We start from the raw sequence: 25331 nt of genomic DNA, 5'->3' as shown, positions 1-25331 counted from the left end.
TTGGTGACAAATCCGTTCCATCACGGCCCGGCCGTCGCACCTGTAAATCACGTGACGCTCGAGCCACGCGCTGGCGTCTCATGGTTCGCCTCGCCGTGTAGAACGCGCGCCGTAAAATAGTTGGGCAGCGACCTGTGTCATACATGAAATCTACAGTGTAACACAAAGTGACGCGAAACGACGCGTGCATGCTACATGAGCCGGTGCTCGTGACCCCGCTTGTTGGTGATGGTGATGTTGATGCGCCGCTTTCTACTTATGCCAACGTGGATGGAGACGGCTTTTCTCACGTTTTAGCACAGGAAAAGCGATCCCATGACCGCGTAGATGCAGTTTGGCTATGTCAAGACACGCTCGAATATGCTATTGACCGCGATCCACCTGCATCGCTGCATGGTGTGCCGGTAGACCTGGCCTGCGTACGTGAATGGCACGTGCGTATGTGTCCCGGTACGCTCATGCACCCTGCACATGCAACACTCCTTGACGTGTTTGTGAAGCACCATGGTGGACAGGAAATCCAAAGAGGCGGCAGCACTAGCGACAGCAAGCGAAAAGGCATCGAGTGCGATGAGACATCGCCTATTCTGACCGTTCCATTGCTGCAAGGCACTTCATCATGGCTGCTTACGTGCCTCGCATTACCGATTGTGCATGTTGATACGCGCCTCTCGTGGAGTGAGCGGCGACTTGTTCTTCGTATGGACGTTTTGTTATCGCATGCCTGCTTCGCACCACATCCGCCTTCTACAGCAGATCAGCTCCGAACGATCGTTGAACATGCAAATCAGTTGGCCGGAACTTTCTTCTTGTCACATGCACATGCTATCGATGAGTTGTCGGGCGCGACCCTCGTGTATGAGAGCCTATGCCGACGCGAGCGTGAGCGAAGTACACAGATGCCTCCTGCCGAGCAACCGCGTGCCTTGCTCGCGACTTTATTGCCGTTCCAGCGGCGTTCAGTCAGCTTTCTACTTGAGCGAGAAGCTCCGCCTTCTGAGCGTCGCACATTGCGCACGGAGTGTGGGCCGTGGTGGATTCACGCCGGTAACAAAGCTGGCTTGTATTTCAACGTTCTCACAGGAGAATTCACCGTCGATGCAACAGCTGCAGTTGGTGTGGCTGGGGACGTGCGGGGCGCAATTCTTGCAGAGGAAATGGGACTGGGAAAAACGATCGAAGTTCTCGCGCTCATTCTCGAGCAAGCCGACCCACACCGGCACGAAAAGCATGAAGCGTACTGGGATGTGCAGAACGAAGTGTGCGTGCAGCCAATCGGCACAACGCTCATTGTTTCGCCCGAGACACTCCGGCGCCAGTGGCTTGATGAGGTTGCGACATATGCGCCATCGCTGCGTCTATATTCGTACACAGGCCACAAGCAGGCATCTGAACATCGCGGAAGAACTGAAACGTGGGGTCAGTGGGCTAGTCAATACGATGTGATGGTCGTGTCGTTTGAGGTTCTTGCACGCGACTTGGCCGCGTCGCATGCCGCGCCTGTGCGTGCGCTTCGGCATCCATCGCGATATGAGCGTCCACGAAGTCCGCTTGTGCAGCTCGAGTTTCTTCGTGTGGTGATGGATGAGGTCCAGCTGGTTGGTGGGAATGCCGCCAAGACCATCGGCATGATCCGTCGGCAACGCAGCTTGGCCGTGAGCGGAACACCAGTGCGTCGGTTGGCAGATCTACGTACTTCGCTATGGTTTTTGGGACTCGTACCGCCGTCTATGACAACACCGCGTGCTTGGAAGCGGATTCTGAGTGCCGAGCTTGCGCCCTACGTGTGCGAGCTGCTGGCGAATGTCGGCATCCGTCACACCAAGGCCCAAGTCGCGCATGAAATGGTGCTTCCTCCACAGACTCGCTTCCTCGTACCGGTGGACTTTACGCATGTGGAGACAGCCTTTTATCGTGATGTGTGGCAGGCCAGTCTGGCTGCGCTCAATCTTGATGCGGACGGCGCTCCCATGTCGGACACGTGGGTCCTTGATACGGGTATATTACGCTCGCAATTGCTCCGCTTGCGCCAGGCTTGCACACACCCACAAGTCGCTATGCGTGGTGGGCATGTACTGGGAGCAGCCGACCCAAGCAATGCCAGTGGTGGAAGTGCATCAGCAGGAGCATTAGGGTCTGTCGAAGCAGCGGGAACGTCAAATGTAGCAAGTGGTGCTATCAATCTTCGCAGCATTGAGCATGTGCTTGCACAGATGATCGAGGCCTCACGCCTTGACTTGAACACGCTCAAGCACGCGCTCATATCGCGTCGCATCTACCGAGCGTCGATCCTGCTATTTGCTCCGGCTGACGAGCTCGCGTGCAACCACCTGTTCTCGAGCTCAGGGAAGGGCTCCTCCGAGGCGGACGAAAAGAAGGACATTCACTCGCACGATCGCTTTGTTGCCGCCGATGCTACGACGATGGCTCCTTCTCCCGTCACTGCCGCTACTACCGCGCTCATGGAAGACGTGCGTACTCGTGATCGGCGAAACGTGGCACGTGACCAACTCGAGACGCTCCTCGCCGAGGCCCAGGCTCATGTTGATGCACTAAACGAGGCGATCCGAGAAGCGCATGTACGTGGCCCGTGGTACGTCCTCACAGAGGCCGAGCAGGAACAGCTTGCTGCATACGCACAGGCCGCAGATCCAAGTGGACCTGCGCTGCCGGACGCACCGATCCACGAAAAGCTCCGTTTACGCCAACAGTACGTTGGAGCGCTCAAGAGTCGGCAGCGGCACTGGCTCCAAGTGTTGCATCGGATTCAACAGTTCTCCGGACATTGTTACTTTCAGCTCGGCCAGAGTATCACATCCAAGTGTGGCGGCGAACCTGCTGGCGAGCATCTCGATAACGGTCTTAGCAACGTCAACACAGGGCCGTCTCCGTCGCCTTATAGTGCATTGGAAGACACAGCGTACCAAGCTGCCGAGCTGACGCGACAACAGCTGCTGGCTGACGCTCGCATGCATGTCGAGCAATGTGCGAGTGCATTGCAAAAGCAGGTGGTGGATGTCGACCAGCTTGCACAAGTGAAGATGCCGTCTATGACCGGACTTACGGGACGAGCAATTTTGGACGATGTAGCAGAGCGAGTGCATATGTTACAAGCGCATGCCGAGCTCATCTTGGACTGGCGGGCACAAATTTATGCGCGGCTCATGAAACCAGTGAATCGCGAAGTGAATAAGGCGCGGGAAGACGATGACGTGTACGCCGAGAACCTTGATGCTCAGATTGAAGCAGAAACACTGCTGGAGATGTACCGACCACTCCTTGCTCAGCGCGACGAGCTCTTAACGGGGCGCATCGCTCTGGGCGCTACAGCGCGGCCGCAGCTGTTCGTGGAACTAGATCGCGAGCTTCGCTCAGCTCGTTTGCGACGCTTCCAAGTCGAGCATGTCGACGAAGGTATTGGCGATGCATACGACACTGATGGCAAAGGAAAAGGCGACAAAGACGAATTCAGTGAGCAAGTGCGACAAACAAAACGACTACAGCTCAACCACTTTCGAACTCTTGAAGAAGCGCGCCGTTGTGTAATGCTGCCGCCGTATGCACCGCCCCTTTCGGCACTTCTTTCTGCGATACGGGACGTGCGGGATTCTTCCTTGCATCACGAGGCGCAGCTTCTTGCGTCGATGCATGCGGCTGTACAGACACTCCTCCGTGAACAGCAGCGGCATCTTGATGCTTTGCGGCGGGAGCAGATGCTATGCCAAGCTCTGTTTAATGCACGTGCCATGTACTTCAAACAGGTGCAAGAACTGTCGGACCAGGTACAGGATCCAGTAATGCCCAACGGTCCATGGGCGAGTATTAGCACATCGCTTGCGCAGGAGCGTACTCTGAGGCAAAAGATCGGCGCAACTGAGGGACGACTGCGGTACTTGGGTCACGTTCAGCTTATGCAAGAGGCTAGCACTAAGTATCGCCATCAGAGCGGTAGCACCGGGGGCACTGGCACGGGCGACGCCGACACTGACATCGATGCAGACGAAGCACGTCGCTGCTTCATATGCACGAATCTCATCGAGACAGGCATCCTAACGAATGCTTGCGGACATCTGTGCTGTGAAGCATGCTTCCATGCATGGCTTTCACATGGTCACCGGACATGTCCCATGTGCAAAACAAGGCTGGCGCCTAGGGATGTGCACCGCGTCGTATATCGCACAGCGACGACATGGACTGGGCCTAGCGCCTCATCTGCGTACACATCCTCCAACACGTTTCAAGTTCTTCCAGCAGAGATGCGGCAAGCTCTCGATAACATGGCACTCGAAGGTGGGAGCGGCAGCAAGCTGGACCTGTTAATTCGCCACCTTGTGCATATTCAGTGTACCACGGGTGAAAAGAGTCTAGTGTTCTCGTCCTTTGCTCGAGGCCTCGACTTGGTCGCTAGCAACCTCGAACGGCATGGCTTGGCCTATGCACGTGTCGACGGCACGGGAGGAAAACGCTCGAGCGCCGCGGTCCACGCATTTCAACACAAGCCGGACGTACGTGTGCTGCTACTGCATAGTGAGGCACAGTCGGCAGGGCTCAACTTGCTTGCAGCAACGCACATGTTCCTGCTTGAGCCACTGCTGAATCATGCTATGGAACTGCAGGCCATTGGACGCGTCCATCGCATCGGGCAGACACGACCCACGTACGTTTACGGGTACATGGTGCGTGATACTGTGGAAGAGCGTATAGTCGCTTTGGCTGCGGAGCGAAAACAATCATTATACGTTTGTGCGCATTCCCATCGTGAGAGGGGCGACACCACAACTACGCATGATGAACATAACCATGATGGCGTCGATGAGAACCGGAACGACAGCGATCGCATGAACGCAGAAGCCGAGGATAGTGCATTGCTCCAGGCAGCGCACGACGCTGCAGCGCGAAACACGACGCAAGAGATTAGGCGCGGTGATTTGGTTGGCTCAACGAACGATCTCTTGGCATGTCTATTTCCTCAACACCTTGGCAGCGCACCGATGCCACCATCGATGAGTGAGAGCGAGTGAAGGTACGTGGCGAGGATTTTCCAAGTCTTGCACACGCGCACCCTGTATATACATAAGAATGCGACTTGTATAGTAAGAGGTGGGCTAGTATAAACATTGACAATAGTAGCCTAGACATCCTAAGAGAGACGGGCAGACCATGGTCGCTTGTGTATGGCGTGGCCATACAGCGAAACGACAAGTTTCGATGATGGGTTGGACTGGGTATAGATTTCAAAAATAAAACATCCAAAGTTGGAAAAGCCCGCGGGAAAGGGACGATTCAAGTTTCTTTCGCCCAAAGATATATATATATATATTTGATTCGGAAATAAGAAAATATTATAATATCCATCAAGACAGAGAAGCAGCCACAAGGATGCATCACGAATCGACACGACGGACACACATCTCAGCGTCAGACCGCGCAATAATGATGATCATGACCCTTTGGGCATCAGCTAAGCGAAGCAAGATCTGCCATAGTGGCGGCAGCGGTAACAGGCCCTAATGAGTCGGTGTATCGTGCGTTGAGAAAGGCTCTAACGTATGTGACCGGCCAGGCGGGCCAGCTGGCACGATGGACATAAGAGCCGCATCCACGTCAGCCGAATAATGCGAGCCAGCTGCGGAGCCGCCTAAGTGCGTGCCAATACTGGTGCCAGACCCAGCATTCGACAACGCAGGAATAAATGTCGACGATGGACTGGATGCCGCCACAACCGATTCAGACGAATGAAATGACATGGGCGAGTGCGACATCGACATACCAGGCACCAATGATGCCATAGATGTCGAGTACATCGGATCTTGCTTTTCATCAAAAGGCGCTATGGCCGGAGTTCGAGGCATGAGGCAGTGGTCAAAGGAGGAGGAAATCGTTGGAAATGGGGTGGTAGAGATAGATGGGGTTGACGAAGACGGCACTGCAATTCCATTGAAGGCCGGTGCCTGCACTGACCTTGGCACGTTTGTCGCGATGGAACCTGCTGCATGACCAGACCCATGATCTACTTGTGGACTCAAACTCAGTCCCGAACCTGGCCCAGTTATCGAGGCTTGAGATATGGATGGCGTAGCAGCAGTCACATGTGAGACACCTGTCGCTGTGGGAAGTGGTGGTGGCAGCGTTATAGGTATCATGGCAGGTATTGGAGATATGGCCTGGGTCGTTGGCAAGCCGACAAGCGCCTCTTGCAGAGGTGATGTCGGTCCCACATGTGGTAAGAACGATGGGGGTGACATGGAAAACGACGGCGACGCCGACATAGATGACGGAGATGTCGATACAACAGCATCGAGTTGCAATGGTGATGGCTGCGACAGTTGTGACGACTGCTGAAGCGATTCTGCCCGGATCAACAGTGGGTCCTTGTCCGTCAACGACGAGTTGTTCGATGTAGCAGACGAGGGTCCATCCAGCGAAGAGCATGTTATATCCGTACCAAGTGGGGAGGGTATGGTGGTATGCAAATGCCCTGGCTCATCCGAGCGAGCAGATTTGCGGCGTTGTTGAGTCAAGTCACTTCGCGAGTGTCGTGCAGCGCGCTGCGACGTCGAGGACGAGGCATGGATCCCGTCCTTCGCTCTATTAACACGTTTCGACTGCTTCACGCGCGGTTTGTATCCAGCGCACGCATACTCCTCAGGAAAAGCGTTGCGGAACCGATCACGCACATCCGTGGAGCTGCGCTGGTTCCGGAAAGCCGGATCTCGAGCAATTAGCGCCCATTGCGAGCCATACTTGTCAAATCCGCGCTTCAGCGCCTCATCCTCTTCAGGTGTGAATGCGCGACGCGGTCGAGTTTTGCCCTTGATCAAAGGATCGGACCGGTTATCAGCACTCATGTGCCGGCGATGTGCATGTGGCGGAACGCAAACACTTGATGCGGCATCTGTTTTCGTGTTGACCTGCGAGTGGAGTTCCTTGATACCGCTGCCCACGGACATAGGTCGGAGATGCGGCACGAATGGACCGCTCGTTTGTGCCATTCTTTGTGCGGGAGGACCGCCAAACCAGCCAAACGCCGAACGTGTGTGTGAGACTTCGGCCGTCGAAGCGTCGTCGACGGAACAATGGTGAAACTTGGCGGGAGACATGACTGAACGCATCATGAACGTTGGATCCTGTCCATTCAGACGGTTCATATTATCCTGCGGCGGTGATGATGCCTCAGGCATCCCAGTATGGTCCATGTAAGGCTGCTGGCACAACTGAACAAACGTGCCCGATGTATTCAGGGCCTGAAGTGGATCATGATGCCAGATCCCCTCTACATGGCTCGTATTTGCTTCATCCGCCATGTGAGGGGGAAGCTCTTTGGAGGATGAAACAGCTTAGCAATTAAGAGTCGAACCGCAGTTTCTGCGTTTGGAAAAAGACGAATAAACTAAAGGGGAACCGCGTGATGGGCGTCACATTGCGGCCGGAGACTCAGCTGTTTTTTTTTGGGCCCTGTAGCATGGCGATACCTACCAGCCCAGGCACACGCATATGTTCAAGTAGCCAATGAGAAGTCAGATTCTCGGCGAGTTTCCCATGTTTCAACATTTTTTCTATTAAAAAACGAGCGAAGAGACGAGCTGAATAAAGAAAATGCCGAAGAAATGGGTCATGTCAATTTTGTATTCTACATATAGCCAATCATACCAAGCAGGAATTACAAAGAGAGAAAATATTCAACCTGAGCCACTTGATTTCATATCCACAGGAATCCTACTACGCACTACAGCCGACGGCATGTGATAGCCACAACCAATAGGTGGAGAGTACGAACTACGTCCCAACCCGAGCACCTCGCTCGTTTACTCCAGTTTTTCGTCGGTCGCCGCATTAGGCGGCGTCCGAACAGACTCTGTGCACTCCACTTCTGGTGCTTTTACAGCAGCGTCAACTTCCTCGTGATCTCCGTGCTGGGCATCCATGTCCGTTCGACACACGTTTGCATTATTGCTCCGCGGAGAGGCAGGTGCACTTCCTGATGCACTCCCCTCCTCTGATAATATCTGCTGACTCGTTGATAGAGACGGCGCAGTATTTTGTGCTGCGTTGATTGGCTCCTGGCCTGATTGTGACCCTAACGATGCAAGAAGCTATTATTAGTAACCGGACGGAAATAGAGGGGAAAGAGGCGGGTGCGTGCAATACGCCTTAGGTGCAAGGCCCCAAGCATGTATGGCGAAGCAAATGTGTACGTACCTTTTGAACTCTTTGCGCTTGCTCAAGGCGCGCCTCAGGCGCAATCGCCACATCGTATCGCGGCCATACAGTATCCTTGGTAGCCCCAGTGGCTGCTGGCGCAGCGTTGGCCGTCGATGCCGTTGTTGCCACATTATCAGGCAGAGCCGAGTACTCCATAGCTGCCATAGGTAAGGGCGCTGCAGGTTGGCGATGATCTGCCCGTGCGCGAGCTTCGGCCGCCGCCTTCGCTTCGCTTCGTGTACGCGCATCATTCACAAGCGACACCGTGGACAAATCCCATGCAAACTTAATGTGAGTACGCCCACCTAAGAATTCACTGTCTTGCAAAGTGTCATGTGCCGCAACACACGCTCGACTATCCCAGTATTCAACAAAACGGGTATGCTCCTGATCCTTATATGTGCGAATCGCGCGGATTTCGCCGTATGGTTCAAAATGAGCGTGAAACGCTTCGTATGTTATGGGCTCGGTCGCATCCTGCACAACAACGAACAGAGTGCCCTGATTTTTTTCTCGATCACAGTGCTGCTCCTGATCCTCATCTTTTGGAAGACTGAAGTGGACATCGAGCGTGCGACCAACATAGGCTTTCTGGTTCATGGCGACGCGTGCCTTTTCTGCTGCCCGTATATCATAGTACGTAACAAACAGCATACCACGCCGATGTATGAGATCAAACCACACTCGAATCTCACCGAACGAGGCAAAGTCTGCTCGTAGCGCATGTATATCCACTTCAAACGCGACATTGCGCACGAACAACGTGCGGCATGGCTTACTATCCTCGGGCCGCTCAGCATCAGGATCTGGTTGGTATATACTGCGAGTAAATCGGGACCGCTGACTCTTTCGCTCTGGGTGGCTACCCCGGCCAGCGCGTGGACCCCCTCCGCGCCGCAGATTCGGTGGCGACACGGGCATGTGTTTAGCATTCCAGGGGAACATCGGCGCACCAGGCGATACAGATGAAGGCACAGAAACTGGCATCGACATAGGAGCTGGCATTGGCATTGACATAGGTGGCCGAACTGCTGACCCATACATGGTGGGCGGCGGCCGAGCCGCTTCTGCTGTGCCGCCACCGAACATGAAGTAGGGCAAGCCATACGACATGGGCGCCATGGGGAATGGCGCACCCCAAGGTGGAAAAGGAGTGGCTGACGGTGACATGTTCCAGTTTGCGGGCGAAGCGCCGTACGGAGACTGTGCATAATTTGTACGAGAACGACCGCCACGACCACCTCGGCCGCGCATGGATGATGACGATGGACGTCGATGTTCCTGACTCCCACGGTGCTGTCGGGGACCATCATCATATCCACCATATGGGTGATGGCGGGGCATGCTCCTGAATTTTTTAAAAAAAGCTAACGGAACGCGTCTGAGTTTGTTCGCACGAAGCGTAACGCGAATGAACGAACGAAAAAAAAATGACACAATCAGCGTGCTGCGTATGCACAAATCTCTAGTTTGTGTGTGAATGTGTATGTGTTTTTGTACGATTGGGCTGCTGTGCAATGCGTTACTTGTACAGAAAACTTCCAACGACTATGCTAGTGGGCGAGAGATGAAGGACCGACTCAGACACAACAGCAATACTTTTTCCTTCGATGGCTGTGGAGCTAACGAATGAGGCATGCGGCCAAACAGGCAAGTACAAACGCACACACAGAGAGCTAAGTCCAAGTCCAAAATGCCACGCGCGGCGGCGCCCTGAGTGGAAAAGAGTGGCAATATTGCTGGCTACCTGGCTAGCTAGCGCACGAATCTCTTGGTCCAGGGATGTGGATGGGATAGAATTGAAATTTTCTCATATATGCATACTCGCCACAAGCAGCGGCTCGTCCTTCCGATCACAAGTGTTGGATTGTCATGAGTAGCGTGGCCAGCTTCAAACTTGTGCTGCTAGGTACGTATGCGAACGAACATTCTGACGAGATACAGGTGAATCGTCTGTAGGAAAGTCCAGGTATGCTTGCCATGCATCGATGTGTTGTTAACAGACATCAGCGTTGCTCTCCGCTTCGTCAAAGACCAGTTTGAAGACTATCGAGAGAGCACCATCGGCGGTACGTACTCACATGCATGACGACAGAACCAATACGAGCCATATGTAGCTGCCTTTCTGACACAGACTGTGCGCCGGCAGGATGGTGCAACCATCAAGCTCGAGATCTGGTACGTACATTGTCTGTAGCCAATCGTCACTAACATGCGTGCAGGGATACGGCAGGGCAAGAGCGATACAAGTCTCTTGCACCCATGTACTACCGAAATGCGCACTGTGCACTTGTTGTGTACGATATCACCGAGCAAGAGAGCTTTGAAAATGCCAAGAGCTGGATCCGTGAACTGCAACGGCATGCAGATGCTAATATCACGATTGCTCTAGTAGGCAACAAGTTGGATCTAGCAGAGACAAGCCGTACCGTTTCAGCAGAAGATGGCCAAAAGTATGCCGACTCTGAGGGTCTCATGTTTATGGAGACGTCAGCAAAGACGCCAACGAACGTCACGGAACTTTTCACATTGGTGGCAAACAAGCTGCCACTGGACCGAGGTATGGGTGTCAAGCGCGGTGAATCTGCTGCTGGTGGTGGCAGTGGTGGTGCAGCAGGCGCTTCGGCGCGACCTGCGAATGGCCCTGTCAAGCTCGGTACATCATCTCAGCCGTCGACCAACCAAGATGCGTGTTCTTGCTGAGTCGCCATGTACATTACTCCGTATAAATGATGATGATGATAATGATGATGATGCCTATTTAGTTCAATGTAAAGCCAAGTAGCACATTGTCAATAAGACGCGCTGCTGGACTGGGGTCCGTAGCTCGGTTGTACACATAAATCGCGCCGCTGAGGATGGCGCCCTCTGCGCTAGCATTCGCAGGCGTCAGCGGATCAAGAGTCGACGGATGGTTCAAGGCGACATAGTCGAGCTCAGCGCGTGCTTCGTGGTCCCCATCCGCAAGCTTTGCGTGAGCGCTTAAATGTGTTTGCACAGCCTCAAGTGTCGGGCTCAAGCGGTCCGCGGGTGCCACATTTTTCGTGGCAAGATCATCCCACACACCTTGGCCCTTTTTCAGCGCAGCATACAGAACAGGTGCTACATGACGACCTTGTGCATCCAGGTACTTGTTGCGACTGCTCAGTGCTAGTTGGTCTTGCGGATCACGAACGGTCGGCAACACATGCACATTGCGCGACCCATGGGGAAACATGAAAAGGAGGTCATCCACTAGACGGCGGATCACAATCGCTTGCTGGATGTCTTTCTGTCCGAAGTACGCTCGGTCCGGCATGACTATGTTAAACAGCTTGGTCACGACCGTAGCAACGCCGCGGAAGAACGTAGGCCGTGTTGATCCTTCCATCTGGTGCGAGAGCCCCTTGACCTCAATGAACGCGCCAATCTGATCATCGACATTTTGCGTAATACCGTTTGGATACATGTCTTGAACCTGGGGTAGCAGGACCATGAGACGCCCGTGCTTTTGGAGCGCACCCTCGCGAATACCCAGCTGTTCAATATCGCTTCGAGTCGTGCGTGGGTACACAGAAAGATCTTCATGTGGTGCGAACTGTGCAGGGTTAACGAAGATGGAGACAATTGTATAGTCGTTGTCACACAACGAGCGGTCTACAAGCCGCAAATGTCCCTCATGCAGAGCGCCCATGGTCGGAACAAATCCCACACTTGCATGTGTGCGCAAGATCGTTTGCCGCCACGCTCGGTAGGAATCCACATTGTCAAACACACGTACAGGAGCATCGGCAAAGTGGGCTGACATTCGGTACGACATGCTGCTCTCCCAAGGCAGTCCGTTGACTGAGAAAGCTTTCTGATGAACCCCAAGCACGCTCAGGCAGCAGGCTATTGCCGATCCCACAGTGAGTGGTCAGCCTCCACATCAGCCAGTTGTTGCCATAATGCAGCCCAGCCCATTTCGTGGTGCTGGGACTAGCCGATTTCGACAGGAAATAACATCCGACAATCGCTCGTTCGATCACTTGCTCACACTGAATACAGCCGGAACCAAGGCGAAAGGACCAAGCGTGTCATTCATGGTGGACAAGCCGGAGCTGTATGACCCATTCCAAAAGGTTCGAGGGTTCAAGTACACTGGATCTTTGAGGGCTGTATACCCGTTGAGTCCCAAGACAAAAATACCAGCGCACATCCGCCGACCGAACTATGGCCGTGAAGCTGTAAGTATGGCGACGGCTCACCTCAAGCTGTTCCCATCGCGCAGGATCCGTGTGAATACGACCGAGGATCAAGAAGGAGTGCGCAAAGTCGCCAAAGTATGTACCATCTATCGAACTCCCTCGAGTTCGCGGTCGAGGGAGTGTGTGTGTGTGCGCGCGCGCGCATGTGTGTGCATGCGTCCTTGCGTGCTTGTGTTGGGATGTATAACAGCTAACCGACTGATTAGCTTGCTCGTGAATCACTTGATCATATTGCCGCAATGATCCGCCCAGGTATTACCACAGATGCACTCGATGAAGCTCTTGTGCAAGCTTCCATTGAGCGCAAATGCTATCCAAGTCCATTAGGATACCATGGCTATCCGAAAAGTGTATGCACATCTGTCAATGAGATTATTTGCCACGGGATTCCTGATCAGCGCCCCCTCGAAGATGGTGACATTATCAATCTAGGTGTGTTCTCGTTAATTTTTTTCGGCGCTTAGGACGACTGTACTAACACATCCACGTCAGATGTTACATTGTACCACAACGGTATGTGGAACAGGAAAGGGGAGGAGATATAGGCTAACCAGCAGGATACCATGGCGACTTGTACGCATCTATGCACTACTCACCAAAGAAATGCTACGTTTCCTGTGGGTGAAAAGGCGCGCGAGAGCGAGCCACTCATGCGTCTGATCCGCACGGCACGGTACGTGATTCATGGCACGCCCTTTCCTCGCCTGCTGTCCATTTTTTCTCACACTTTGGCCTGCAGTGAATGTTTGGATGCGGCGATTGCTATCTGTGGACCCGATATGCCTTATGCCGAAATTGGTCGTGTCATTGAGCCCATCGCTAAGGCAAATGGCTGTTGCGTCGTCAAAGAGTACACGGGCCATGGCATTGGTCGTGTGTTCCACGGACCACCCCCAGTTTATCATTACCCGACGAAAAAGGTTTGTTGTGTAGCAACGGGGCCTGATACTAACAACAATTCAGTCGTATGGCACAATGCGACCTGGACATGTACGTCATACCAATATGAAATGCCGTTGTTGTTTCTTACGCAGATTTTCACGTACGGAGTATTTCATTGCTACTAACGAATATGCAGTATTGAACCAATGCTGAACCTCGGGACGGAAACAGGTGACGTCGAATGGCCTGACTTTTGGACAGTCGCCACAGTGGATGGCGCACCTTCGGCAGCCGCAGAGGAAACTCTGTTAATCACCGAGACTGGCGTTGAGATACTCACAGCGCAGGGCGGACCTCGTTGCCTTGATACGCAAGAGGCGCGCGCAAAGTACTTGGCTGACAAGGCGACATGAAGGGCGCATCTGACTAGCACTTGTAGAACCACCGTCCCTACCCTTTTCCCCCGCTCCACAAGATAGCCTCGACGTACGCCCGGGGCAAGTCATTGCGGTGTGCATCACGTGATGCGCGATCGCCATGGCCTGGCGGCCGTCTGCGTCTGCCGGACACGGCCGATCGGCTCAGACTAGAGGCAGGGGGCGGGCAAGAACGGCACTCGACCACATTTCTTTTATCCACCAACTGGGTATTTGAGATCGTAAACGTATGTATATCCGTGGACGTAGTATGGGAATGATGAGCGCACATACTTACGCACGATTCTAGATGTCGACAATCGCTCCAATTAAGGGTATGCTGCGCAAGCGCCTCTTTACCGATGTGACCATTGCTCTTGGCGGTGGCACGCTAGTTGCTATGGGTTTCTGGTACGGCTGGCACCTGCCACGCAACCAAATCCGTACGTATCTTGCCTGTGGGGCACGTGTACTAACGATTTGCTTTAGGTGACGAGTTCTATGCAAAGCTTCACGCGGCTAAGAAGGACGAGTAAACAATATACACGTTCTTGCTTGGTTTCTTTTTCCTGTCTGATTCTTTACGTTGGCTCCAATTTGTAGTACGATGACGTATGCCTACAATGGAAAGATGACTGTCGCCGCTCACCAGCATTCCTCTTGCCAGCGGCGCTCTGTCTCCAGTGTCGACAGGTATCGAGCCGCTTGGTCGACGTTCATGTGGCCATGTTCCACGAACACATCGACGATTGATTGTTTTACTTGCTCGGGCATCTTGCCCGAAGTGCCGCATAAGTATGCAATCCCACGGCGTGGTCCAAGTATGTCCCATATACGAGCGCCATTTTCGCGGATACGATGTTGTACATAAACTTTTTCTGGCTGATCACGGCTAGCCGCCACCACGTATGTCAGGTTTGCATGCGAAGTCGTAGCCCACTGTTTCCATTCGGCGCCGTACAAGCAATCTTTTGCTTGGTAGCGACACCCAAAGATGACAAGCGTCTCAGCCAACGTGGGTGGGTGGTTGCTGGTGGTTCGAGCCTGATTGTTCGTGCCGGGACACTCATCAGCCCCTGGGTTGCTAGCTGTCGGAGTGTTTGTCGTTATATGGCTCTCGACGTTATTCTCGGCCAGGTATGTAGCTAGGCGCTCGTACACCAGCGAGCGGAGGGGCGCAATGCCTGTACCTGGCCCAATTGCTAGAACAGGCGTTGTGCTGTGCGCTGGAGGAAGGAGTGTGCCGGTCTGCAAGCGCACGGGAATACACGTGCCGGGGATCAAGCGAGCAAGCCAGGAGGTAGCGATTCCCTCTCGAGGCTTTTGCAGCCGTGTCTTGTACTTGACAACCGCTACTGCAAGTTGCAATGTGGTCGGATACCACTGGTAAAATGCGGAAAGAGGGCGGGTTAGTAGTGCGAAACGGTGCAGTGTACTTACAGATGGGTTACTCGCTAAGCTGTATTGCCGCTCTCGCATCATAGGGAATACTTCCATAACGTATTTGATGGGGATTTGCACACTTTTGAATTCCGCCAAGACCTCGGCCATCGTCCGTCGCACCCGCTGTGCATACTCATACATATCATCCGTGCCCTCGCCGGGTTGGAGAAACTCGGTCAGCTTTTCGTGCTCTCGGTGGGTCGACGGGCAGAAGTGTCGGATTACAGCAAAAAATGAACGGCGCGGGACAGAAAAGGGGTCAAGATGCACAGTTAGCAGTCGCCGAAGTGTGAGTGCTTGCGCCTGCATGTCACGCCAAAGTGCCGGTGGCCATGGTCGATCTTCGTATTAGTCGGGTGGGGTGAGTGACCAAGGAGACGCGCGTGTGTACGTACGGGGATCATGCCTGGTCAGTGTGAGCGCATCATCGGCAAAAGAGGACCATCCGAGTCGCTCAAGAAGCCAGTCGACATCAGCTGCCTTGTTTTCTGGACGTACACACACGACATCCCCTGCGTGGTATGCAGGGACCGGTGTGTTAGAAGGAAGTGCAAGCTCGATACACCGCACATCCTGAAAGTGCGATTTGTCCGTCATGCGGTCATTTTTCACCACAGTTGCATACATGGTCGAATCGTCTAGTCTGGCTGAGGAGAATGCTTTCGTCGCAGGGTCTGTTGGTGGGGATGGAGCGTCGCATCGCACACACCCTTGTTTATCTGCCGGCTGTGTTGCTGCCTGTACAACATGTGCTTCGATGCGCGGAGGCAATAGCACGTCATTTGAGATCGGCGATGGCCCGTTTGGCTCACATAGATCTTGCTTCAGGTGCTGAACCAAGGAGTCCAGCCAAGGCAAGACACCACCGTCCAGTCTGGGGCATGTGAGCCTGTGATTCAAGGTACGTACCCAAGTTCGTGCTGCTCGTCTGCCTCCCCGGAGGGAAGCCATTCCTTGGCACCTAGATCTTGAAGGCGTCGGTGCAGCATGCGTGATGCCCAGCAGAATCTTGTGTAAGTGGAATCGCCGAGGCCAAACGTGGTAAACGTCAGGTCCGACAAGATATCGCCTGGTAATCCTTTGCGCAAGAGAAAGCGCCACAGTGGACGTGCAGATACAGGCAGTTCACCATTCCCCGTTGTTGAGACTACAAATATGATGTATGACTCGTTGATCAGATCTGTCTGCAGCGTTGTTAGAAACAAGTGTATTTGTGCGCATGACACGTACGCGATCATAATCGTGTAAATCACATATACGTGTCGGGACATGGTGGCGCAGGGCTATGTCTGCGATCCGGTATGCAATATCTTCCGCATTCCCTGTCTCTGTAGCAAAGAGAACCGTGAGCTGGGTCGCATTGTCTGCAGATGGCATGACAAATGCCGCGTCCATAAGATCCCTGAGTCGAGCGGAGGGGAATTTTGGCCAAATTTCTGAACGTCGCGCGCATGTCACAATTACACATTGACAGGGACGTGTGGAGAAGATGTGGAACCAACGTCAATTTCACATCGAGGGTGTGGAAGTAGACCACTGCCACAAGAGCCAACAGATGGTGAGCAGGCACTCACCAAGACTTCGTGCGAACACAAGGCATGCAGGGACACTCCTCATATAGAGATTACGATAATAACTACGGAGGGTATGCCATCCTTACTTGAGCATCTTACCGTCGGCCCATTGCTTGCCGTCGATCACCACTTCCCAAGCGAGCATGTCCTCGAAGAACTTCTTGTCCTCGGGCTTGTCGAGATCAAGAGGCGTGACAGAGTAGCTCTCAAGATCCGGCGCAACGCTCAGCACTGGAAGGTAGTCCTTGCCACGCAGTACGATCACACCAGCAATCAAGCTGTCGTTGTTCGTGCCGAACACACCGGCCGTGCCCTGGACGTACTTGCGGCTAGCCTCAAGACGGTTGAAGAAACCACCGATCTGGTTGTTGCTCATGAAGATCTGCGTAAGCTCATCATTGTACTTGAAGTCGAAGCGCCAGATACTGAAGCCCTCCTTGTCGAAGTGCTCGTAGAACCATGGCAGGGCCTTCGTACGGGTGTCCTCATTCGAGTACACACGCTTCCACTCGTCAAGCACAAATGACGACGGTGGCAGCAAGTCCAATGGGTTCTTTGGCTTCTCAGCCTTTGGCTCCGCAGCTGCGGCGCCACCCTTTGGCTGGTCCTTGGACTGCGCCTTAGGCTGGTCCTTCTGCTTTTCCTCCTTCTTTGGTGGAACAAACTTGGCATTCTCCTTCGCGAAATCGTTGTCAACAGGGATTACGCCACCCAAGCTCTTCTGGTTCACGACCGTGTTGTAGTAGCGCAGGACGTTCGGGAACTTGTTGCGGAACTCCGGTCCAGCGAAGTTAGCGTACACGCTACGGATCGTCGCCGCAAGCGACAAGTCGGCCGCTGTCAGGCGGTGGCCCACAGCAAATGTCTGCTTCACAAGGTGCTTCTCGAGGTGCGCGAAGCCCTTTTCAATCTGGCCCCATGCATTTTGATCCAGAACCTTGCTGTACTGGGTCTTGCCGTTGTACATGAGGAACAACTGCACAATACCGTTGAAGATCATGTCATCGGAAAAGTTCACCCATTGGTCAACAAGAGCGTCTGTCTTACTGTCGGTGCCGTACAAATGAGCGTTGTCAGACAGACAAGCAACTGCATCGAGGTTAGTACACAATTCCTCCGCATCGCCTCGTTATACGGGCGCCAAGTCAGACAGGCTGGCATGCATCATGCGGCAAGCAGGTGCACAAACATGGCAGGATAGCATTAGGAGAAACGGGCTTACATCAGACAAATGTACCACAACGTGCTTTGGCGCACTACCCTCGACATGTGTAGATTAAGCCAGGGATAACTGAATATATAACACCATCATGTTGCGCCCTCGATCCCAACCAGTGAGGCGTGCCACCGCATACGCGCCTACTCGACTGCCTTTATTTTCAATACGTACTGTACCTCAAAATGGAGCGCGACTCCGTCAGCAAGAACCCATCCGAGCCTTCGAATGCAGGCACCTTGCCCTGAGGGAACTTGGCCAAAAACTCAGGCTTGTGGGAGTCTTCCACAGGCTTCGTAGTCACGAGCTCCAACTCCAAGCCATTGATCTTGGCTGCAGCCATAACGCGCATCACTTTGGAAGCGCCAGGCGTTCCGTACAGCTTGCCAATGCTAGCCATGTTGTATACAACAGTAGGTGAAGGTGTAGGAAAGAGAAAGATGTTTTCTACTGTGGGTCCCATTTTTCTTTCTTTCCCTGCAATGAAATTCCACTCTGACCACAGACACGCGCACACGTTGGCAAGTAAGGTCAGAGCAAACTCTCTTTCCTCCCTGGACTGCCACGTGGTAAAGTGCAGAGGCCTCGCAATGCAAATGATCGGTCGAGCTGGAATATCAAGAGAGATTACGTGTGTGTCTCGCTGACAATTCGGTCGTCGATCGCGTCTTGCCCCACTTACCATGTCGCGTAGGTACGACTCAAGGACGACGACCTTCTCGCCTGAAGGTCGACTGTACCAGGTCGAATATGCCATGGAAGCTATTTCACATGCCGGTACGGTGCTTGGCATTCTCGCAAGTGATGGCGTCGTGCTGGCAGCTGAGAAGAAGGTGACGAGCAAGCTGCTCGAGCAGGATAAGAGTAGCGAGAAGATTTTTCAGCTTAGCGGAAACGTGCTCTCAGGCGTTGCAGGCATGACTGCCGATGCAAACTCGCTCGTAAACTATGCGCGGAATGCCGCCCAAAAGTATCTGTTATCGTATGACGAAGACATTCCTGTTGAACAGCTTGTGCAGCGGCTGTGTGACTTGAAGCAGGGCTATACACAGTTTGGTGGTCTGCGTCCATTTGGCGTATCGCTACTGTACGCCGGATACGATGCTCACCACGCATTCCAGCTATACCAATCGGACCCATCCGGCAACTACTCAGGCTGGAAAGCTACGTGCATTGGCATGAACAATGGCACAGCTACGAGTCTTCTGAAGCAAGAATACAAAGATACTATGACAGTCAAGGATGCCTTGGGCCTGGCAGCACGTGTGCTTAGCAAAACTATGGACACGACGTCGATGGAAAGTGACAAGCGTACGTGTGCACTGCATGCATTAGCGCGACTTGCGACGACTAACCTGGCGCAGTGGAATTCGCCGTACTCAAACGGAATGAGCGTACAGATGAGCCACAGCCATATATTTTGTCACCTAGTGATATTGACCGTGTTTTACAGCTACACAACCTTGCAAAGCCCGCAGATGACGCTTCCATGGCCGTAGATGCATAGTTTGACAGTGTTTTTTTTGGTACCTCTTACTATGAGCCGATATGTACGTATGTGTTTTGCAATAGCATCTGCTTGGAATCCGTTCCAGAGACATGTTGAGACACAATACTCGAGTAGGTCGCCGAGCGATGATGTATGTGACAAGGGCCCTTCATAAACGCAGGCTAGCAAGCCTACCGACGGATCCCTTGGGGTCGTCCTGACGGCCCACGCCCACGCCGTGCTTGTGCACGCATGATCGTAGCACGTCCACGAGCGCTGCCGATACCTCGGCCTTTCATGGCATTTGGCCCCACACGCTTGAACATGGGTGCTTGTTGCAGCATGTCCGGTACGACCATGAATCGGATCATGTTGCCGCGAATGTACACACTATCCAAGTGTGTCTGTTTTCCGTCGCGCGCAGTGACTGCGATGTCCTTCATCGAAATATTAAAGTTGTCTTCCGCTACACGCGTGTCAGTGATGTTGTAATTTTCAAGCAGGATCGCCACATACCATCAAAAAGACGCCCACGATACGTCGCACCTCCTTTCAGCTCAATCGTAACAGTGTGACCCAGTCCCTCATGAAGAAGCTTAACGGGGATGCCGACTGTTCCCATCGTGCGACAGTGCGCAGTATTTCCCCTTGCTCAACTTGGTGCAAACGTGCAGCGGCCAGCGATCCACTTTTGCGTGGCGGCGTCCCCAGCAGCAGAGCCCGGCCAAGCTCCATAGCGAGCTATATCACGTGATTCGTCACGCGTAACGTACCCAAGGGTGTGGCGGGCGCGCTCGTTTGCCTGCGGCGCAGGAGGGGAAGGGCAGGCATAAACACGGCGGACCGGTGGAGGTCAGCGGCACGCGGGAGAAGCGGAGCCACTCCAGCCTTCCGCCACCGACGTGCCAGATCGATACGATCCGTGCGCGCATCTATTTGTCTGCATCGACCTTCGTATTTTCTTGTGCACGCGAAAGCGAAGTACCTAGACCATGCCAAAGCAGCCTACTCCCAAGGTGACCACGGGAACGCGCCGAACGAAGGCCAAGAAGGATCCCGCCGCGCCAAAGCGCCCGTTGAGTGCCTACATGTTTTTCAGCCAGGACTGGCGTGACGCGTCAAAGCCGAGAACCCTGACGCAGGATTCGGTATGTAACGTACTTACCATGGTCGTCGTGATCGTGCGTGAAAGTGGAGCTAACTGAATCCAGGCGATGTTGGCCGTCTGCTTGGAACCAAGTGGAAGGAGATGAGCGACGAAGAGAAGAAGCCATACGTCGAAATGGCGAGCAAAGACAAAGAGCGTGCCGAGTCGGAGAAAGCGGCCTATGCTGTACGTGAATCATCACCATTGTATCGGAGTGCATGTACGACTAACGCGACGCGCAGAACAAGGCATGAAGAATGCAGCGAAGAACGTGCCCTGAAAACGCTTATGGGACGGAACAAAACACGCTGTGTATTTTGACCCATACTGTCTTGTTGTTTTTGTTGTTGATGCTGTTGATGTGATTGTTATCGCCGTTGGTTGGCGACTGCATTTACACTTCAGCGTGTCCCCATTGCTTCCTTGGTCTTTCTTCGTGTCTTGGTTGCTCTGTCTCTTTTAGCTTGTGTCGCTATGTAATATCTGCGATGTATTCGTATACAGATTGGCCTTTCTGTGTTAGGCAAATGTGCTTTGAAGCAGATCCATGCTCTTTTCATACACTGTAAACACAATGCCGCCGCTCAGCATCAGTCGTGCGAGACGCGGTGTCGCTCCTCGCCAGAAAGCAAAGAGTCCTTCGTGCCGCAGGATTTTGGCCATGCAATCGAATGTGCCCTTGTATTGATCACGGCCATGCAGTGTTTGCAGCCGTGTTTTGACGACATCCAAGGGCATCGTTGCATAAACGGTCACAACCCCAGCAACTGCGCCTATGCCGAACGTCACACCGCCTGGTAACGGCTGTCCTGGGCGCGATGAGCCCTGGACAAAGTTGCGCAGCGTAGAGTACGTGCCGAAGCGCACCGCACTATTCGCCCCCTGTCGCAGCATCACAGGGGACCAATCCACGGTAGATGCCCAGCAAACCTTCATCACGTACAATCGCGATGGAGCCGGCCACGAGATTGGGTGGGTACTTGGGCTTGGGGCTTTTTGCATCGTCAATTAGCTTCGTTTTAATTGTTTCAGACGGCGTCACAGCGAAGATGGCCTCCATCATACCTGCACCCAGGCCGGCAAGCAGACTTCGAGGCGCCGTCAACTTGCCATGCTCGTCCTTGAGCATGGACTTGAAGTGGTCATATGAGAGGAACCGCACGCCGGCCTTGAGTGCATTCCCTGCTACGAGGGCACCACATCCACTGTACAAGCCACGCACACCATACTTTGTCACTGTCTCACGAACAATATTGATTGGATTTGGCGGCTGCCGTCTCTGTCAGCCATGTGACGACGTTCGTGGCCACACGCACCTTTTCCCCAGCTTTTGTCGAAAATTGTGCTACGGTCTTTGTGTACTCGATGGGGTACGTTGCGAATCCTTCTACGGCACCAGCAAATGCACCAGAGCTCAGAGAGAACACCGGGTTCACCTTGCCTTGTGCTGAGCTTTGCTTCGTCGTCGACATGGTGCACGGATTCGTCCCTGTCTTGCGATACACGGCTTTACCACACCAGGATCCCACAGATTGCTTGACTGAGCCGACTGTGATTGGCCACGCTCATCTTCCCCGGGCTGAGCCCGACCGGACGCGCGACCAGAGAGCCTGTGCAGGAGAACGGTTGCCTAAATAAAATACACACCTACATTATACGCTCCCTGTCCCTGCTGCGCTTGCCATCGCTCCTAGTGGAAGTGCGCAACACTGTATTACTCGGCGATTTCATGTCGTGGACGCGACTGTGAAGGCAGCTGGCGCCGTGAAGCGCGCGTAGGTTTCCGTGAGAGCTCTTCGTCCGCACGCGGCGATATGGTAGGAACGCGAGGCCATTTGTCTGTGAAAGTGGCAGTCGAATGAAGCATCTTTTGGGCCTTGTCGACAGTTTCTTGCGTGCTGCGAACACGATTTGTTGTATTTTGTAGGGGACGCCGCTCTGAGCGTGTACGTTGCGTGATGAGGTCCCAGTAAGCTGACCCTTGTGTGCCGCGCTTGAGCATACTGAGTTCCTGATCCTTCGCTGCTAGTGCCAATGTAAACGTTTGTAGCTCCTGTTTCATGCTGTCGCGCTGCTTTTGAAGTTGCACATTGTCTAGCTCCCGATGTGCAACATCGTGTTCCAACGTCCGCACACGCTGCTGCCAAGCGCTAATGTCGGCCTTGAGAGCTGCTTCCGTCTCGTCGCGCGCTTTCTCACACTGCCGAAGCTCCGCACGAGCGGTCTTTTCACGCATTTCTGCCTTCGCACGCACGTCCTCAAGTGCCAGTCGCTCCGCTTCCCATGCTTCTTGTGCACGGATCTGCTTCGCTTGTGCTTGGAGTTGTGCTTTGAGCTCTCCTGCATGCCGCTCCATGCTTGCCGTGCGTTCTTTCGCGTTTTCGAGCTCGGCATGCAAGAGCTCGGCTTCCGATGGCTGTGTCTCTGCATCGGTGAGCCGAGCTTGCAATTCGCGCACGGCATCAGCCGCCTCTTGACGTACTACAAGGATGCGGACTTCCGCGTCTCGCATGCATGCTTGTCGGGTCGATTCAATGGCTTGCTGGACTTGTTCGTGCACGTTGATCGATGGCTCGGCCCGACGGACCTCCAAGTCACGTCGGCCAACGTCCAGCTTCCGCCAGTCATCATGCAGCTGTGCCTGCTGTAGCTGGAGATTGACGCGCTCTTCTTCCAGCGCGGCTCGTTCCTTTTGCAATTCGGCACGCTCCATGTCCAACTCTGTGGACTGGCGCTGCTGATCCATCGATGTTGTAGGCGCCGGGGCTGATGTAGACTTACTTGTCAGCTCTGGCTCAGGTGCTGTGATCGCCTCGGGCCAAAGTGTCGTTGTGCTCGTGTGAAGCAAAGCCAGTCTCGACTCGAGCTGCTCTGTAAGCGCTTGCAATGTCGCCCGTTTCGTCTCGTCATCTTCGTCCCAAGTAGCTTTGCATCGCACAAATTCCCGGACGTGGCCTTCAAATACATGAATGTAGTCATTAGCATCCCGCAGTTGTTCACGAAGAATCTGGCACTGTCGATACGAACGGGCTAGTCTGTGTTGCAAGAAGATTGTCCTTTCGGTATGTGTTCGATCCAAAGCTGCAACCATATCGAGCAATTCACGCGCGTCGACATCAGCTAAGGAATCAATTGCGAACAACTTTGTCGACAACTCTTGCGCTGCGAATGGAACCAGCGGGCCCGTATCCAAATCATCCAGCTCTTCCTTGTCTGTCAGATAGCTAAACTCATACATGCCCGGCCAGTGCGCTGAGGTATGTGGACTAGATGCAGAACGTGCACTAGACTCGGTGCGTGGCGTGGCCCAACTGTATGAGCTTGAAGCAAAACTTGCATCCGGTCGCGTGGGCGTATGCTGTGCCGTCAAGGAAGATTCGCCTTCATGTATAGATGCTGGGGCCAAGGGATCTGAGCTTGTACTCGCTGAGCCAACAGTCTCAAGGGGCTCGTGGTGCGTGACGAGAGCAGGATCGGGGCCTGACAACGGCGCCGCGGCGTCGAGAGGCTCCTCTGGTTGGACCAATGTATCGTGTGGCGCCTGATCGACAGTCGCTTCTCGAGGTGCTTGGGCCATGACCACATCGTTGTCGTTACGAGGGTCAGCCTGTTGCTCTTCCGTAGCCATTTCGGTGCCTTCTGCAGAGTCCGCTTGTGGTTCTGACACAGTGCCTGTACGTTCGGGACTTGGCGCAGATGCTTTCTCCGGCTCTCGAGCTGGGTCTTGGTCAGACTTATGTGCGAGCATCTCAATACCATTTTTGTCAGACTCTGGCTTTGTGTCGTCTTCCAGGCTTCTGCGCCTGTGTTCAACATGATCGTCTGGTGTAGGCGCTCGACGCAGAGACGGACGCACAGTTGGAGATGACAGTGGCGAGGTTGAGGTGCCTTCTCTAGGACTTGATGGCGAACTCCATGGACTTGTGTCATCTGCGTCTTGGATCATGCTTTTTAGTGGTTTGATGGTCTCAGGGGCTTCGGCGCCAGAGGATGAACGAATGGGCGTCAGGGGTCTCGTCGTTGGTTGTTTCCAACTTGAGCTGCTACTTTGGTCCAACCCAGCAAGCGCACCATCGACTTCGCGACGAAGAAAGCTTTCCGTAAAGCTCATCTCCATGGAATCACCACTTATGGACATGTCATGGGACCGGACGTCCTCGTCCTCTGCACGACTGCTCACAGAAGCTGTGAGCAAGCTCTCTTCCCCATCTTCGTATGTGCGCATGCCGAACCGCACACTACTTCCTGTACCAGGTGTGTGTGGCGAGCGCAAGATCCCAACACTTTTTGGCTGTGGCGTATACAACCCACCATTATACATGGTGGGATAAGGCAAAGTTGATTTGAAAGTAGCGATCAATGGTTCTAGGATGCTATTTTTCCCACCCCCTTTTCTAATGAACCATGCTGTCTATCAATCTAACATAAGGGTCTATCTCTCACGGAGTGCGTCACCTTCTTCCCATGGAAGCACACTTCAAGTCACCTTACCATGCCAGCCTATGGAAAACTCGCTTTGTATCGGTTATCATGCCCTGCATGACAAGTGGGCCTCTTGCCATGTACCACCAACACGGTCGAAAGTCGCGCGCCTCTTGACGCGTGCGCATATGTGAGCACGTGACTTTTCGCTTGCTTATTCGCGCTCGCCCCGGTCTCGCAAAATTTTTTTTTTTTTGTTGCTTCAACGTCCCAATATATCATACACGATTTGTCCAAGGGCCTTGGACACTCAC

The 25331-nt window shown here is 53.7% G+C and overlaps 16 protein-coding genes across 16 annotated transcripts; 6 read left to right on the top strand and 10 right to left on the bottom strand.

Annotated features, from left to right (window-relative positions):
• Positions 1 to 188: 188 nt before the first annotated feature.
• Positions 189 to 5021, top strand: MGL_1004 (uncharacterized protein; the record flags this gene model as incomplete). The annotated part of the gene is made up of 1 exon (XM_001731684.1): positions 189 to 5021. One exon carries the CDS (start codon positions 189 to 191, stop codon positions 5019 to 5021), a length of 4833 nt encoding a protein of 1610 aa, XP_001731736.1.
• A 486-nt stretch (positions 5022 to 5507) lies between these two features.
• MGL_1003 (uncharacterized protein) lies at positions 5508 to 7304 on the bottom strand (the record flags this gene model as incomplete). Its single annotated transcript, XM_001731683.1, has 1 exon — positions 5508 to 7304. The coding sequence occupies one exon, from the start codon at positions 7302 to 7304 to the stop codon at positions 5508 to 5510; it is 1797 nt and encodes a 598-aa protein (XP_001731735.1).
• A 501-nt stretch (positions 7305 to 7805) lies between these two features.
• Positions 7806 to 9546, bottom strand: MGL_1002 (uncharacterized protein; the record flags this gene model as incomplete). Its single annotated transcript, XM_001731682.1, has 2 exons — positions 7806 to 8093; positions 8200 to 9546. 2 exons carry the CDS (start codon positions 9544 to 9546, stop codon positions 7806 to 7808), a joined length of 1635 nt encoding a protein of 544 aa, XP_001731734.1.
• A 528-nt stretch (positions 9547 to 10074) lies between these two features.
• On the top strand, positions 10075 to 10905 carry MGL_1001 (uncharacterized protein; the record flags this gene model as incomplete). Its single annotated transcript, XM_001731681.1, has 5 exons — positions 10075 to 10111; positions 10147 to 10171; positions 10213 to 10271; positions 10320 to 10380; positions 10425 to 10905. The coding sequence occupies 5 exons, from the start codon at positions 10075 to 10077 to the stop codon at positions 10903 to 10905; spliced, it is 663 nt and encodes a 220-aa protein (XP_001731733.1).
• A 58-nt stretch (positions 10906 to 10963) lies between these two features.
• Positions 10964 to 11989, bottom strand: MGL_1000 (uncharacterized protein; the record flags this gene model as incomplete). Its single annotated transcript, XM_001731680.1, has 1 exon — positions 10964 to 11989. The coding sequence occupies one exon, from the start codon at positions 11987 to 11989 to the stop codon at positions 10964 to 10966; it is 1026 nt and encodes a 341-aa protein (XP_001731732.1).
• A 274-nt stretch (positions 11990 to 12263) lies between these two features.
• Positions 12264 to 13495, top strand: MGL_0999 (uncharacterized protein; the record flags this gene model as incomplete). The annotated part of the gene is made up of 8 exons (XM_001731679.1): positions 12264 to 12503; positions 12635 to 12860; positions 12921 to 12941; positions 12983 to 13001; positions 13030 to 13101; positions 13168 to 13348; positions 13392 to 13418; positions 13463 to 13495. 8 exons carry the CDS (start codon positions 12264 to 12266, stop codon positions 13493 to 13495), a joined length of 819 nt encoding a protein of 272 aa, XP_001731731.1.
• A 541-nt stretch (positions 13496 to 14036) lies between these two features.
• Positions 14037 to 14262, top strand: MGL_0998 (uncharacterized protein; the record flags this gene model as incomplete). Its single annotated transcript, XM_001731678.1, has 2 exons — positions 14037 to 14169; positions 14216 to 14262. The coding sequence occupies 2 exons, from the start codon at positions 14037 to 14039 to the stop codon at positions 14260 to 14262; spliced, it is 180 nt and encodes a 59-aa protein (XP_001731730.1).
• Positions 14263 to 14371: 109 nt separating this feature from the next.
• Positions 14372 to 15478, bottom strand: MGL_0997 (uncharacterized protein; the record flags this gene model as incomplete). Its single annotated transcript, XM_001731677.1, has 1 exon — positions 14372 to 15478. One exon carries the CDS (start codon positions 15476 to 15478, stop codon positions 14372 to 14374), a length of 1107 nt encoding a protein of 368 aa, XP_001731729.1.
• Positions 15479 to 15517: 39 nt separating this feature from the next.
• On the bottom strand, positions 15518 to 16546 carry MGL_0996 (uncharacterized protein; the record flags this gene model as incomplete). The annotated part of the gene is made up of 3 exons (XM_001731676.1): positions 15518 to 16043; positions 16079 to 16353; positions 16400 to 16546. The coding sequence occupies 3 exons, from the start codon at positions 16544 to 16546 to the stop codon at positions 15518 to 15520; spliced, it is 948 nt and encodes a 315-aa protein (XP_001731728.1).
• Positions 16547 to 16825: 279 nt separating this feature from the next.
• MGL_0995 (uncharacterized protein) lies at positions 16826 to 17743 on the bottom strand (the record flags this gene model as incomplete). The annotated part of the gene is made up of 1 exon (XM_001731675.1): positions 16826 to 17743. The coding sequence occupies one exon, from the start codon at positions 17741 to 17743 to the stop codon at positions 16826 to 16828; it is 918 nt and encodes a 305-aa protein (XP_001731727.1).
• Positions 17744 to 18122: 379 nt separating this feature from the next.
• Positions 18123 to 18359, bottom strand: MGL_0994 (uncharacterized protein; the record flags this gene model as incomplete). Its single annotated transcript, XM_001731674.1, has 1 exon — positions 18123 to 18359. The coding sequence occupies one exon, from the start codon at positions 18357 to 18359 to the stop codon at positions 18123 to 18125; it is 237 nt and encodes a 78-aa protein (XP_001731726.1).
• A 283-nt stretch (positions 18360 to 18642) lies between these two features.
• Positions 18643 to 19466, top strand: MGL_0993 (uncharacterized protein; the record flags this gene model as incomplete). Its single annotated transcript, XM_001731673.1, has 2 exons — positions 18643 to 19270; positions 19324 to 19466. The coding sequence occupies 2 exons, from the start codon at positions 18643 to 18645 to the stop codon at positions 19464 to 19466; spliced, it is 771 nt and encodes a 256-aa protein (XP_001731725.1).
• A 173-nt stretch (positions 19467 to 19639) lies between these two features.
• MGL_0992 (uncharacterized protein) lies at positions 19640 to 20070 on the bottom strand (the record flags this gene model as incomplete). Its single annotated transcript, XM_001731672.1, has 2 exons — positions 19640 to 19914; positions 19965 to 20070. 2 exons carry the CDS (start codon positions 20068 to 20070, stop codon positions 19640 to 19642), a joined length of 381 nt encoding a protein of 126 aa, XP_001731724.1.
• A 370-nt stretch (positions 20071 to 20440) lies between these two features.
• On the top strand, positions 20441 to 20849 carry MGL_0991 (uncharacterized protein; the record flags this gene model as incomplete). The annotated part of the gene is made up of 3 exons (XM_001731671.1): positions 20441 to 20600; positions 20660 to 20781; positions 20838 to 20849. 3 exons carry the CDS (start codon positions 20441 to 20443, stop codon positions 20847 to 20849), a joined length of 294 nt encoding a protein of 97 aa, XP_001731723.1.
• Positions 20850 to 21114: 265 nt separating this feature from the next.
• MGL_0990 (uncharacterized protein) lies at positions 21115 to 22067 on the bottom strand (the record flags this gene model as incomplete). The annotated part of the gene is made up of 3 exons (XM_001731670.1): positions 21115 to 21420; positions 21539 to 21865; positions 21912 to 22067. 3 exons carry the CDS (start codon positions 22065 to 22067, stop codon positions 21115 to 21117), a joined length of 789 nt encoding a protein of 262 aa, XP_001731722.1.
• A 242-nt stretch (positions 22068 to 22309) lies between these two features.
• MGL_0989 (uncharacterized protein) lies at positions 22310 to 24916 on the bottom strand (the record flags this gene model as incomplete). The annotated part of the gene is made up of 1 exon (XM_001731669.1): positions 22310 to 24916. One exon carries the CDS (start codon positions 24914 to 24916, stop codon positions 22310 to 22312), a length of 2607 nt encoding a protein of 868 aa, XP_001731721.1.
• Positions 24917 to 25331: the final 415 nt, after the last annotated feature.

The sequence above is a fragment of the Malassezia globosa genome (genome assembly GCF_000181695.2).
Source record: "Malassezia globosa CBS 7966 chromosome Unknown mgl_sf_2.1, whole genome shotgun sequence".
NCBI classification, from domain to species: domain Eukaryota; kingdom Fungi; phylum Basidiomycota; class Malasseziomycetes; order Malasseziales; family Malasseziaceae; genus Malassezia; species Malassezia globosa.
Note: the sequence above shows the minus strand (reverse complement) of the source record. Positions and strands in the feature narration are given on the sequence as shown.